The 13287-nt window shown below is 34.3% G+C and overlaps 1 protein-coding gene across 1 annotated transcript; it reads left to right on the forward strand.

Annotated features, from left to right (window-relative positions):
* The first annotated feature begins 893 nt into the window (after window positions 1–893).
* LOC121984159 lies at window positions 894–12815 on the forward strand. Its single transcript, XM_042536974.1, has 7 exons — window positions 894–1029; window positions 1176–1308; window positions 1684–1787; window positions 10206–10350; window positions 10429–10569; window positions 10706–12511; window positions 12705–12815. The coding sequence occupies exons 1-7, from the start codon at window positions 989–991 to the stop codon at window positions 12783–12785; spliced, it is 2451 nt and encodes an 816-aa protein (XP_042392908.1). The 5' UTR covers window positions 894–988; the 3' UTR covers window positions 12786–12815.
* Window positions 12816–13287: the final 472 nt, after the last annotated feature.

Raw genomic sequence — 13287 nt, forward strand, 5'->3', positions numbered from 1 at the left:
CGCTTTTAAATTTCCAAATTACCCTTTAAATTATTGCAAGATGACCCTTAAGTATTAATAGTTTTTCCTTTTTCCAATGTTGTAGAATTAAATGTTTGTGATTCTCATAAATAATGGATAATTTTAAATATATTTACCAAGAAAATAAGAATAAATGTTAGTCAGTTTTTAGTTCAAAAAATAGTGGATGGTTAAGAGAGTATAAATTGATTAAAAAGAAGTTTAAATTGAATTAAAAAATAGAAGAAAAAAAATTCTGTTTGCTGGAATTGTAATGGTGATTGTTGGAGACAAGACAGATGGTCCAGGTATGCATTATTTATATTTCCGGCCCGTTATTCGGAGACCATGGTTCGGTTCAAAAACAAACGGTCGATAATGTGAACGTTAGAGAGTCAGTGCGTTGGTCCACTAAAACACTAACTTTATTGACCTGTTGTTTTTGCACTATGCATAATAAATTATTGAAAATTTCGCTTCGCCACTGGGAGTTTCCAACCGTTTCATTGCTCTCCTCCTATTCTTCATGAAATTATATTTTATCCTTTAATTAACACTTGGTGGGAAAAGAAATTAGAGTCTAATTTAATTTAACTAATTAAATAAGTTAAATTATTTTATTTGAGTAGTCGAGTCGTTTCATTTAAATAGATGAAATCCATTAATTTTATATCTTTTTTTTTTGAAAAATTATATATAAAATGGAAATTACACTTTAGTTAAATTATTTTACTTTTTAGAATGAAGGATATTTTAGTTTAAAAAATGATATTTATTGGAATATTTTGGAATATAAAAATATTATTTAAACATTGACGTTGTCAAGGGTAAAATTGGAAATTACACATGGACGGGTAGAAATAGCGGCAGCAGCAACACTTTGAGCTGTCCATTTTCGGTTTCTATTCTTCGCTTGCTCCACTACCTTCTCTAAGGGAGTGCGCCTCTCCCAATATCTCCTTGGATTGCGATCAGCAGAGATCGAAAGATGTTTGATTGCTTAGTGGGCGGCAAATTCTCCGTAGGATGGTAATCTTGTGTCTCCTGTTCTTTTCTTCCTCTTATTTTGGGCGATACGGTTGCTCTGGCTCATTTTTCTTTCCGATCAAAAAAGAGATTTATTTGATGGTTGATTTGGCATTTTTTCGTGCAATGTTGGCCACGCTTGATCACAGCAAGCACGCGGTGAAGCGTATAAGGTTGCGTATGGACGCGATCGTGAAGAAGAAGCAGGCCACGGTGAGGCTACTCAAGAAGGACGTCGCCGACCTCCTTGCCGCCGGACACGAGTCTAATGCCTTCGCGAGGGTATGCCTCTTCCAAGTTTCGTTTTCATCTTTTCCTTGATCAGCATCTTCCTCTCGTCTTTTGGAATTGGGTTATTAGTTGCTTTTTTGGCTTAGTCGGTCGCATTTTTTCTGCTAAACAAGATGCAAAATTTTCACTGTGCTTGATGGAAGTTGTTTTATCGTCTATTGGAAATGATGGTTCAGTAGTGGTTTTAACTGAGTTGGTTGCGTTTTTCTTTTCACTGTGCTTGGTGGAAGTGATTTTCAAAATAATGGAATTACTAGGGTTTCACTGCTCAAAATCTGCCAATTTTTTGGTGAATAATTTTAGATGAATTTGTTTGAATTTTTCTTGTTTTGTGTTGATTGTTTCTTCTCCTACTGCGCGAAACAGATGGATGCACTCATATGTGATATAAACCGAGCATCTTGCTATGAAATGATTAATCGGTTTTGTGAGGTTGTCTTGAATCAGCTTCCAACCCTACAAAAGCTGAGGTACCAAGATAAATCTATTTTAGTTGTTATCCAGGATCATCAGCATTGATAAATAGTTCTCTTTCTTATGATAGCTTGTTGGGTATACTAATTCAAAGTGGATGAAGAGTATATGGTTATCTATTTTTTTCAATTTAACTGCAATGCATATAGTATGAGAATAATGGTTCATGTACCAGCACAAATTCAAAAGAAATATGAGATTTTAAATATGTGGATTTAACTGGAAGCTTTCGTGAGGTTCATCTTTGAAGCCCTTGAAGATGACATCCTTGAAGTCATATCGTATTTGTTCTTGAGCATAATTCATGGATTAATCAGCCTTTACTTCATGACTAGTCTCGCTATTCCTATGAGATTTTTGGATTCTTTATTTTTGTTTAGCAAAAGCAGAAATCTAATTAGGATCAAAAACGAAAAAAATCTAGAGCTGTCAATTTGGGTTTGGTCAGTTAAGTTGGTCCGTCAAACAATTTAAGTGGGTTGAAATTTTATCAACCCATTTAAAAATGAGCCTAAACTAACTAGCCCACACGAGGTACAGTCTAGACCGGCTGGCCCGTGGCAGACTCAAGTTAGCTAGCAAACTGAGAAGGATTTTTTTTTTCAAAACTTAAAACTAGAGTCAAGTCGGCCCATGGTGCGGTGGGTCGATCAACAAAAATCCTTCATCTAGTCAAGTCGGCCCATAGGCCCATGGACCGGCCTATCATCCTAGCGGACTTGGAAATTTCTAACCCACTCAACCCATGGTTGGTTGCTAGTTAGACAAGCCAACCCGTATATATATATATATATATATATATATATACACACACACATGGAATTTGATCATTTAATAAATAAACATTTCTAAAAAGATCCCCAATAAAATTTTTAATTCTTGAATTCACACATACATTTTAGCCAAAGCAATTGACATAAAAAAATCACAACTTTCACTTAAAAAATATCACCTTAATCCATAATCCATGCAAGCAATACATGTACATGATCACCAAAATTCATAATCCACACCAAACAATAGTCCATATACCATTTATTACATAGCCAAATAGTTCAACAAAGTAATTAAAAATTAAGAGTTCATAAAGTAGAAAGTTCAATGAAGTTTATGAAACTAAACAAATAATACAATGTTTTATAATTTCAGCAATCATAACATCATTTATATCCAATTCTTCTCATCAATCTCCTTTCTCTTTCTCTTCATCATTTGATCTATGCTTGGACAACGTTGTTTTAATACTTACATTGTCTTCACTACCTTTATCTACATATAAAATACACAAAGATGAAGGTAATTAAAAATAAAATCACAATAAACTAAACTAAATCACCAAAATTCATAATCCACACCAAACAATAGTCCATATACCATTTATTACATAGCCAAATAGTTCAACAAAGTAATTAAAAATTAAGAGTTCATAAAGTAGAAAGTTCAATGAAGTTTATGAAACTAAACAAATAATACAATGTTTTATAATTTCATCAATCATAACATCATTTATATCCAATTCTTCTCATCAATCTCCTTTCTCTTTCTCTTCATCATTTGATCTATGCTTGGACAACGTTGTTTTAATACTTACATTGTCTTCACTACCTTTATCTACATATAAAATACACAAAGATGAAGGTAATTAAAAATAAAATCACAATAAACTAATATATTAACTAAGTCAAGAACATAACTAAAAATTTGTAAACAAAATTACGAATAGCATAACCATGTAACCAATTGCGAGTGCAAATAAGAGCTTGCACTTTTTCAAGAAGAGTGCAACTTCTATACTTGGTAAGCACATGAGCACCAATGGAAAAAGCCAAAACATCACATGCACTTCAAGAACAATACCAATGCTCTTGATTCTTCCAATGCTCCAAAACGTCTAAATCTTGATAATATGCAAATTCAAGTTTTGGCTCCTCCAACTAGAGTTCCAATTGAGATTTTCTAGCACTTGTAATATGCCATCATTTCCTACATTAATTGGAATAGTAGTGACAAGAAAATATAAATCAATTAGAGAATATAGGAAAAACAATTAGAGTACTTACATCATCAAAGATTTTGTTAAACTCCTACACTTGGCTGAGGTGTATGTGTGGTAGAAGAAGATTGTGGTTGTAAAGAACTTAGGTGGCGTTTGGTTCTCTCCTAGGAATCGGAATGGGAATGGGTATGAGCTTGGGTATCATTCCTAAAAATAATGTTTGGTTAGTTGAATATTTTCAGTATCATTCCTAAAAATAATGTTTGATTAGTTGAATATTTTCAATCGGAATGAACTTAAATTTATTTTTTTACCCTTAGAGGAAAATAAGAGAAAAAATTAGATGGAAGATAAAGTTGAATGTGAGAGAAACATATGATTAGAGAGAATGATGAGAGAGAAAGTGTGATGGGAAAAATGAAGAGAGGGAAAGTGTGATGAGAGAAAATGAAGAGAGAGAGCATGATAGGAGAGATTGAGAAGAGAAAAAGTATGATGAGAGAGAAAGTGTGATGAGAGGAAATGAGAGATTGAGAAGAGAAAGTATGATAAGAAAATGTGATGAGAGAGAAAGTGTGATGGGAAAAAATGAAGAGAGAAAAGTGTGATGAGAGAAAATGAGGAGAGAGAGTGTGATGGAAGAGAATGAAGAGAGAGAAAGTGTGATGAAAGGAAATATGGAGAGAGAGTATAGTAAGAGAGATCAAGGAGAGAGAAAGCGGGATGAGAGAGAAAGTATGATGGAAAAAATGAGGAGAAAATGAAGAGAGAGAAAATAATGAGAAAGAGTGTGTGATGAGAGAGAATATAGAGAGAATGCGTGATGAGAGAGAATGAGGAGAGAGAGTGTGATGGAAAAAATGAAGAGAGAGAAAGTATGATGAGATAAAATACGGAGAGAGAGAGACTATGGTAAGAGAAATTGAAGAGAGAGAAAGAATGATGAAAAAATATGGAGATAATGGAGAGAGAGAAAATATGAGAGAGTGCGTGATGAGAGAGAATACAGAGAGAAAATGGTAGAGAATATGTGATGAGAGAAAATAAGGAGAGAGAAAGTATGTTGAGAGAGAAAATGTGATGATAAAATGAGGAGAGAGAAAGTATGATGAGAGAGAACAAGGAGAGCGAGTGAAATAAAAGAAAAATTGAACAAATATACTAAGGGTATTTTTGTCCAAAACTTAATTTTTATTCCCATTCCATCAAAACCCAAGGGAGAGGATGGGTTTCATCCATACCCAAATTTTTGGATTTCATTCCAAAATCTTGATTCCATTCCCATCAACCAAACACAAGATTTGGGAATAAATTCATTCCCTCATTCCTAAACCTCTAAACCAAACGCCACCTTAGTCTTTTTAGTATTAGAATATTAGTCAAAAAGCTTGTACAATTTTCTTGGCATTTAACACAATCACTTTCAACCTTAGAATAAAAAAACTCCAACATCAAAAGCTTTATTCATCGGTCAGCACCATGCTATATTGAGTCCAATACTTGTCAAACTTCTCCATGATTCTTTTACACATATAACTTATCCTCCTCTTTATTTGATAAGTTTTCCTTTAACAAAACTTCAATCATCCAGACTTGCATAAAATACAAATTTGATGTAGGATAAGAACTAGAGATCAAATTGGTAGTTCACATATTTTTTTCTCTTTTCCACTCTTCACTTGAAGGACCATATTTATAATTATTGTCATTGAATTGAAGAGAAGCAAAAGATTTTTTATATTTGGTGGCACTATCCAACATCCAATTGCAAGTCAATACTAGCATCAATGTTACCAATTGCCTATGCTCATTTTGCAAACTTCTTCATCCTAGTCTTTGAACCTTGAACATACTTGACCGACTCTCTAATTTTATTTAAATCTATAATAGCGATTTTCAAACCTTTTTGAACAATTAGATTCAATATATGAGCAGAACAATGAATATGAAAAAACTCATCGTCACACAATAAATTATCACATAAAAAGAGTTGCTCTTTCAAATAAACTTGCATGTTGTCATTACTAGATGCATTAATGTCAAAGAGAACTTTTTTTTAATCCCCTGTTCCTTAAAAAAAGCAAACAATTTTGCAATTAATTTAACTCTTGAGTGCGGGAGTGGCATATGAGAAAAACTAAGTATTAGACGATTCAATTTTCAGTCATTATCAACAGATGGACAATCAAGCAAATATAACCCTCACTAGTGCACACCTGAAGCTAAACAAACTCTATTTTGAATAGTAGCCAAAACATACTTAAGTTTTTTTTCTTCTTCGAGTAGATTTGGTTAATATCAGAAACAAGAGTATTTCTAGAAATACAAGCAACATCAGTATTTACATACTTCATCCAATCTCTAATACCATCATACTCAACAAATGACAATGATAAATCATGTATAATGATTGCAGAAGTAAGTAACTTACGTAAAATCTTTTGGTCTATTTTTTTAACCCTCATCTTCCCATCTTGATCAAGAAGCATTTGTCCTACATCGTGGAACTTCAATTTATCACAAGTTTTAGGAAGACGCCACAATGTAGAAGTCCCATAATGTTACCTCCATATTTATACTATTTTTTACATCAATTACATTTAGTTTTATCTATACTATGCTTTGATTTTCTTAAAATATATCCAAATATCAGAGGTTTCTCTAGACCTTTTAGTTGACCCCTCATCGTGCTTAGTACTTTCCAATTCATCTAAATTAATAGTTTGATTTTGAGAAACAAAATTCATTTCAAAACTAATCTCTAATAAAAAAAATGAAAAAATGGGTTTCAGTTTCAGATAAAATCAATCAAATATAAAAAAAAAAAAGATTGAATAAAGGACCATAAAAATGCCAAAATATTTTGTTATGCATCTAGTAATGACAACATTAAAAGTTGTTCTTTCAAATAAACCAATTATTGAATAAAGAACAATAACACAAATCTTGTAAATACTTTTTACTTTAGCTTTATTGGAGCCCTCTTATGCTTTAAGATGCAACATTACATTTAATATGTTGGCTTTTGAGGAAGGTTCTTGTCTTGAAATTTGAGATTCATCGATGGTAACTAGTGTAAAAAGAGATGAGCAAAATCCAAAATAGCGCATACCAAATTAAAGTGCAAGCAACATGCCGACGGTGCTGAGATGGGCCACTAGTGGGCAATGGCGGCGTGAGGTGGTGACTTGTGTCCTGTGGTGTAGATTGCAAAGAAGTGATAATTGAGAAGAGATGCAGAGTCGGCTAGCCGTAGAGAATAGAAAAGAATTAGGACTTTGACCCTTTGATTCTTGAGAGAAAACAATAGCCGAACAACGAAATAGGGGGGATTTTGACTTGAAGGCCATTTTAAGTAGAGTTGTCAATTTAGATTAGGCCCGTCCGGCACCGCCAAACAATTTAAGCGAGTTGGGTTTTTATCAACCCATTTAAAAGCAGGCCTAAATGGGCCAGCCCATGCTAGTTGCGGGTCTAGGCGAGCTCAAGTTGGGCCTAAATCGACTCGAGTTGCCACACTTTTCCGTTGTCACTTCTTTGTAGTATGCACCACAACATACCACTCACCAGACGCCGCTAGCGCCCACTAATGTTGTTGGCCCACTACTTACACTTTAATTCGGCATGTACTATTTTGATTTATGCCCATCTCCCTTCTAATGTTGCATCTTAAAGCATAAGAGGTATCTAATAAAGCTAAAGTAAAAAAATATTTACAAAATTTGTGTTATGGTCCTTTATTCAATAATTAGTTTATTTGAAAGAGCAACTTTTAATGTTGTCATTACTAGATGCATAACAAAACCTTTTGGCATTTTTATGGTCATTTATTCAATCATTTTTTGTATTTGATTGATTTTTTCTGAAAAACTTTTTTTTAATTACAGATTGGTTTTGAAATAAACTCTACTTCTCAAAATCAAACTATTAACTAAGTGCGATGAGGGGTCTACTAAAAGGTTTAGAGAAACTTCTGATATTTGGATGCATTTTAAGAAAATCAAAGGGATTGATAGACATAGTATAGATAAAACTAAATGTAATGGATTAAAAAACAGTATAAATGTGGAGCAACATTATGGGACTTAGACATTGTGGCATCATCATAAAACTTGTGACAAATTGAAGTTCCATGATGATGGACAAATGCTTCTTGATCAAGATGGGAAGATGAGGTCTAAGAAAATAGACCAAAAGATTTTACGTGAGTTACTGGCTTCTGCAAGCATTAGACATGATTTATCATTTTCATTTGTTGAGTATGATGGTATTAGAGCTTGGATGAAGTACGTAAATACTAATGTTGCTTGTATTTCTAGAAATACTCTTGTTTCTGATATTAACCAAATCTACTCGAAGGAGAAAAAAAACTTAAATATGTTTTGCCTACTATTCAAAATAGAGTTTGTTTAGCTTTAGGTGTGCACTAGTGAGGGTTATATTTGCTTGACTATCCATTTGTTGATAATAATTGAAAATTAAATAGTCTAATACTTGGTTTTTCTCATATGTCTCGAGTTAAATTAGTTGCAAAATTGTTTGAATTTTTGAAGGAATGGGGAATTGAATGCATCTAATAATGACAACATGCAAGTTCATTTGAAAGAGCAACTCTCTCTGCATGATAGATTATTGTATGACGGTGAGTTTTTTTATATTCGCTGTTATGTTCATATTTTGAATCTAATTGTCCAAGAAGGTTTGAAAGTCGCTATTGTAACTTTGAATAAAATTAGATAGTAGGTCAAGTATGTTCAATGTTCAAAGACTAGGATGAAGAAGTCTGAGAAGAATGTGTACGAACAGTTGGTAACATTGATACTAGTACCATCATATATAAAAAATGTTTTTGTTTCTTCTCTTCAATTCAATGACAAGAATTATAAATATTGTCCTTCGAAGAGTGAAAAAGCAGAGAGAAAATATGTTTCTTGAGCCATTTTATCCTACGTCAAATTTATATTTTATGAAAGATTGAAGTTTTGTTAAAGGAAAACTTATCAAATGAAGATGAGATAAGTTATATGTGTAAAAGAATGATGAAGTTTGACAAGTATTGGGACTCAATATAGCATGGTGCTTTCATTTGGGGCTATTCTTGACCCACAAATAAAGCTTTTGATGTTGGAGTTTTTTTTATTCTAAGATTTTGAGTGATTGTGTTAAATGTCAAGAGTTTTTTTGATTCTAAGAACTTGTGAAGACAAAATTGTATAAGCTTTTTTTGACTAACAAGACTAAGTTCTTCACAACCATAATCTTATTCTACCACATATACACCTCTGCAATTACTCTAATATTTTTTTCCTGTATTCTCTAATTGATTTATATTTTCTTGTCACTACTATTCCAATTAATATAGAAAATGATGGCATATGAGAGTCAAACAATTACAAGTGTTGGAAAATCTCAATTGGATATCTATTTGGAGGGGCCAAAACGAATTTCCATATTATCAAGATCATTAGAAGAGACAAAAGCATTGGTATTGTTCTTGAAGTGCATGTAATGTTTTGGTTATTCCTAAACTACTGTTGCATCAAAATCATCTTTTTCCATTGGTGCTTGTGTGCTTACCAAGTATAGAAGTTGCACCCTTCTTGAAAAAGTGCAAGTTCTTATTTGCACTCTCAATTGGTTACATAGTTATGCCATTGATAATTTTGTTTACAAATTTTTAATTATATTTTTGACTTAGTTGATTTATTAGTTTATTGTGATTTTAATTTTAACTACCTTCATCTTTGTGTAATAAAACAATGTAAGTATTAAAACAATGTTGTCCAAGCAAGGATCAAATGATGAAGAGAAAGGAAAGATGGAGGAGAAGAATTTGATATGGATGATGCCATGTCATAGTTTTTTATGTTCTCTTTTAAGTTTTAAATTACTTGTTTTGCTTGCATGGATTATAGTGATTGTGAATTTTTTGTATCAATTGTTTTGGCTAATATATATAAGTGTGAAATCAAGAATTAAATTTTTTATTAGGGATTTTTCTAAAAATGTTTATATATGAAATGATCAATTTCAATGAAGTAGGGATTTTTTTTCATATTTTTTTATTTTTGATGGATTGGGCTGGAATGACTCGCCTAACCTATAACCCATCTTGGATTGGGCTGAGTTGGGAATTTCCGAGCCCGCCTAACCTATAATCCATCTTGAATTGGGCCGTGTTGGGAATTTCCCAGTCCGCCAAGATGGTAGGCAAGCCGGCACCACGAGATAAGTTTTTGGTTGGGCCAGCTCATTTCAAGTGAAGGATTTTTCTTGCTACTCTATGCCTTTCATGATGATATAATTGTGCTTTCCTTCATAGAGAATGCCTTTCATTTATATGATGATATAATTGTGCTTTCCTTCATAGAGAATGCCTTTCATTTATATGATGATATAATTGTGCTTTCCTAAATAGAGAATGCCCTGAAGGTGCAATGGAAGCAGTGTCAACTCTTATTTTTGCAGCGGCTAGATTCTCTGATTTGCCAGAACTATGTGATCTTAGGCGTATGTTTACAGATCGATATGGGAGTCATATGGAACCATTTGTGAATGCTCAGGTGATTGTCGTATGACCTTTTCTAATTACTTTATTGTTGTTATCAGATTTTCTCATCATAGAGAATGATGTTTTCCAGTTTGTTGAGAAAATTCAAAAGAAGGCATTTCCCAACGAAAAAAAGATGCGTACGATGCAAAATATCGCAGAAGAGTTCTCTGTTAAATGGGATTCTTGGACATTTGAGCATAAATTATCGAGTTCTCCTGCAACCAAATATGTGAGTCACAAAAGATACTGTATTCAATTCGAGTTGCTATAAAAGAAAATATTGTTAATTCATTATCCTTCATTTCTTGAATACATTTGTTTTGAGCCGAATTACATTGGCTAAGAGTTTATTGTCTTAAATTCAGGAACAACCTGAGACAGTTGCACTGCATCCTGTGGATGATGCAACTCCACTAGTGCCCAATAAAGGCAGAAAGGAGGAGACTTCACCAACAAAAAATCGTGAACTAACATCTATGGCTTTTGTGCGGCGGCACAAGCAAATAGAGTTTGATGAGATTGAAAATGTCGAACCATATCTGACCAGTTCGGTGGTTCCTTCATGTGGTAATCAAATAAGCAATCAGAAGTATGACAATGTCGGTAGTTGGTACAATAAGGTAGCGAAGGATCGAAGAGGCTCTGAGAAGCAAGGAGTTTTCACAAAATCTCCAAATGAGAAACCAACAACTATCCCTTCGTACGGCAAATCAAATGGGAGCAAAAGTAATAGCCGAGTGATGGAGAATAGTGGAAATCGAAATGGCTCACAGAATGATCATGTCGAATGGTTGGGTCATACCGAAAAGGGTAGAGATCCAAATGGATCTGTGGATCAGAAAAGTAGAACAACCAGAATGCTACCTCCACCTTATGTAAAGCCAAAAGTCAATAGTTTTGTTACTGCTGATCAAATGATAGAAAAACCGAGTTTTGCTTGCCCTGCCAAACCTTATGGCACTTGGGATGACCAGCAGAATGGAATCATTGGCGATATGGAAATGAAGCCTACTGCTTTGTGCAGGAAGTCACAGCATTTAGCAGTCAGTAATGCCAATGATAGAGTGCTCACTGAAATAAGTGATCAGATCATCTATGATGACAACTACAGAGCCGAAACCCCAAGAGAAAGAAGAGGAAAACATAAGAGCAGGCAAACTTCTGGTGTCGTCAGTGAGTACTGCAATGAGGGAAAAAAAATAAAGAGACATCAATATGAACCTATTGACGATCAAGCGGACGATAGAAGACACTACAAAAGTAGGCATGTTATTGCTGGTGCTAATCCTGATTACTATAATGACGGACTCCCTAGAGAACCTATTGAAAGTGAGAAGACTGAAGGAAGAAGGCAAACAAGCAGGAAGAGTGCTAGCACCGTTGAGGACTACTATGGTGTGCGGAAGTCCAGAAATACACATTCATTCGAACCCTTTGACGATGGATTGGACATCCAAAAACAATTCAAAAGTAGATATGGCGCTGATAACTATGGTTATTACTATGATGATGGGAAAGCTTTCGACAATGAGATGGACAACCAAAAACGATATACAAGAAGGAATACCTACAATGAGTACTATAATGAGGAGAACACTAGAGATGCACATCCAAGCGAACCCATTGATGAAAAGTTAGATAATAACCAGAGCCGACACAGAGGCAGGAAGGATTTCAGTAAACATGGTGCTTACTACAGTAAGGAAAAGAGGCATTCAGGATGGAAGAGTTCTAGTATAACTTGTGAGTTTTATGAAGAGATGGGCACTGCCATAGAGCATGACAAACTTGATGTTAGAACACCAAGCAGGTCTGAAAAGAGCCGAGGCAGACATAATGCTTCTATCTACAATGAGTACGATGATGAAGACAAAATTATGGATAAGCTCTTGATTCATTATAGCAGAAAAGGAACGCCAAAACACAAATCAAGGAGAAGCAGAACTCCGCTGAGGGATCATGTCCTCAGTTCTGAACGACCAAGAGTATCTGCGCCTATTGAAAGAGCAGTACCACTGTCACCTGAGCCAGTTAGACCTCCTGGAGATTCTAAGGTTCCTACTCCAGCTGCATCAATACAGCCAGACTCGCGAAGTCCTAATGGAAGACGAGTACATCCCAAACTACCGGAATATGATGACTTGGCTGCACGTTTTGCCTTCTTAAAGAAGGTATGAGACCTTCCTTGGAGTACCATTCGTGTAAGATTTTCATTTGATATGCATAGTATTTTCTAGTCTGCAGTATTTGGCTTTGTTTCAAATATTTGTTAAAATTCACCATGCTATTAGAAGTTTCAGATTTTCTATTTGCTTTCTTGTAAATGATGATTATGATTAGTAAGTATTTGGATACGTCTATCAGGATCCCGTTTGGTGGCGAACAAATAATTCAGAGGTACTAAAAACTAAACTACATGATCCTGTGGCTCGATTGGTATTTTAAAATTCCCATTGGTAAATTATAACGTACGAGAGATTCTTATTCTCGATTTTTCTTCTTCTTACCATTGTGCTGACAAACACTTGTTAAGCTAATTGAAGAAAAAATCTTTTTTTTACTAGACTTCCAGAGCAGCTTTCAAATAATAGAAATCATAACGGACTTCTTTCAGGAATGGAACGAAAGTAAGAGAATCTAATGGGCGGCAGCAATCAAAGTGGTGGGAATGATCAATTCAATCGATTCAAAATTGCATTAAAGCATGCAGAAACATATATCTACTCGTTAATAGGGTTCGACCATGCACGTATTTGCATGCGTTGCATTGCATAGAATCCAAAAAGAGTCTCCCCGAGTGGAAGGGGGAGACCACGATCTACTTCTATGATTGTTTGAATCTAATAAATTGACAAATCAAACTAGACTTCCAGAGCAGCTTTGGGAGCCATGGTCTCCTTGTGTATCTGGTGGCAGCTCATCTCAACAAGGTCAAGTATATTTTCCA

This window comes from Zingiber officinale, chromosome 1B (genome assembly GCF_018446385.1).
Source record: "Zingiber officinale cultivar Zhangliang chromosome 1B, Zo_v1.1, whole genome shotgun sequence".
Taxonomy (NCBI): domain Eukaryota; kingdom Viridiplantae; phylum Streptophyta; class Magnoliopsida; order Zingiberales; family Zingiberaceae; genus Zingiber; species Zingiber officinale.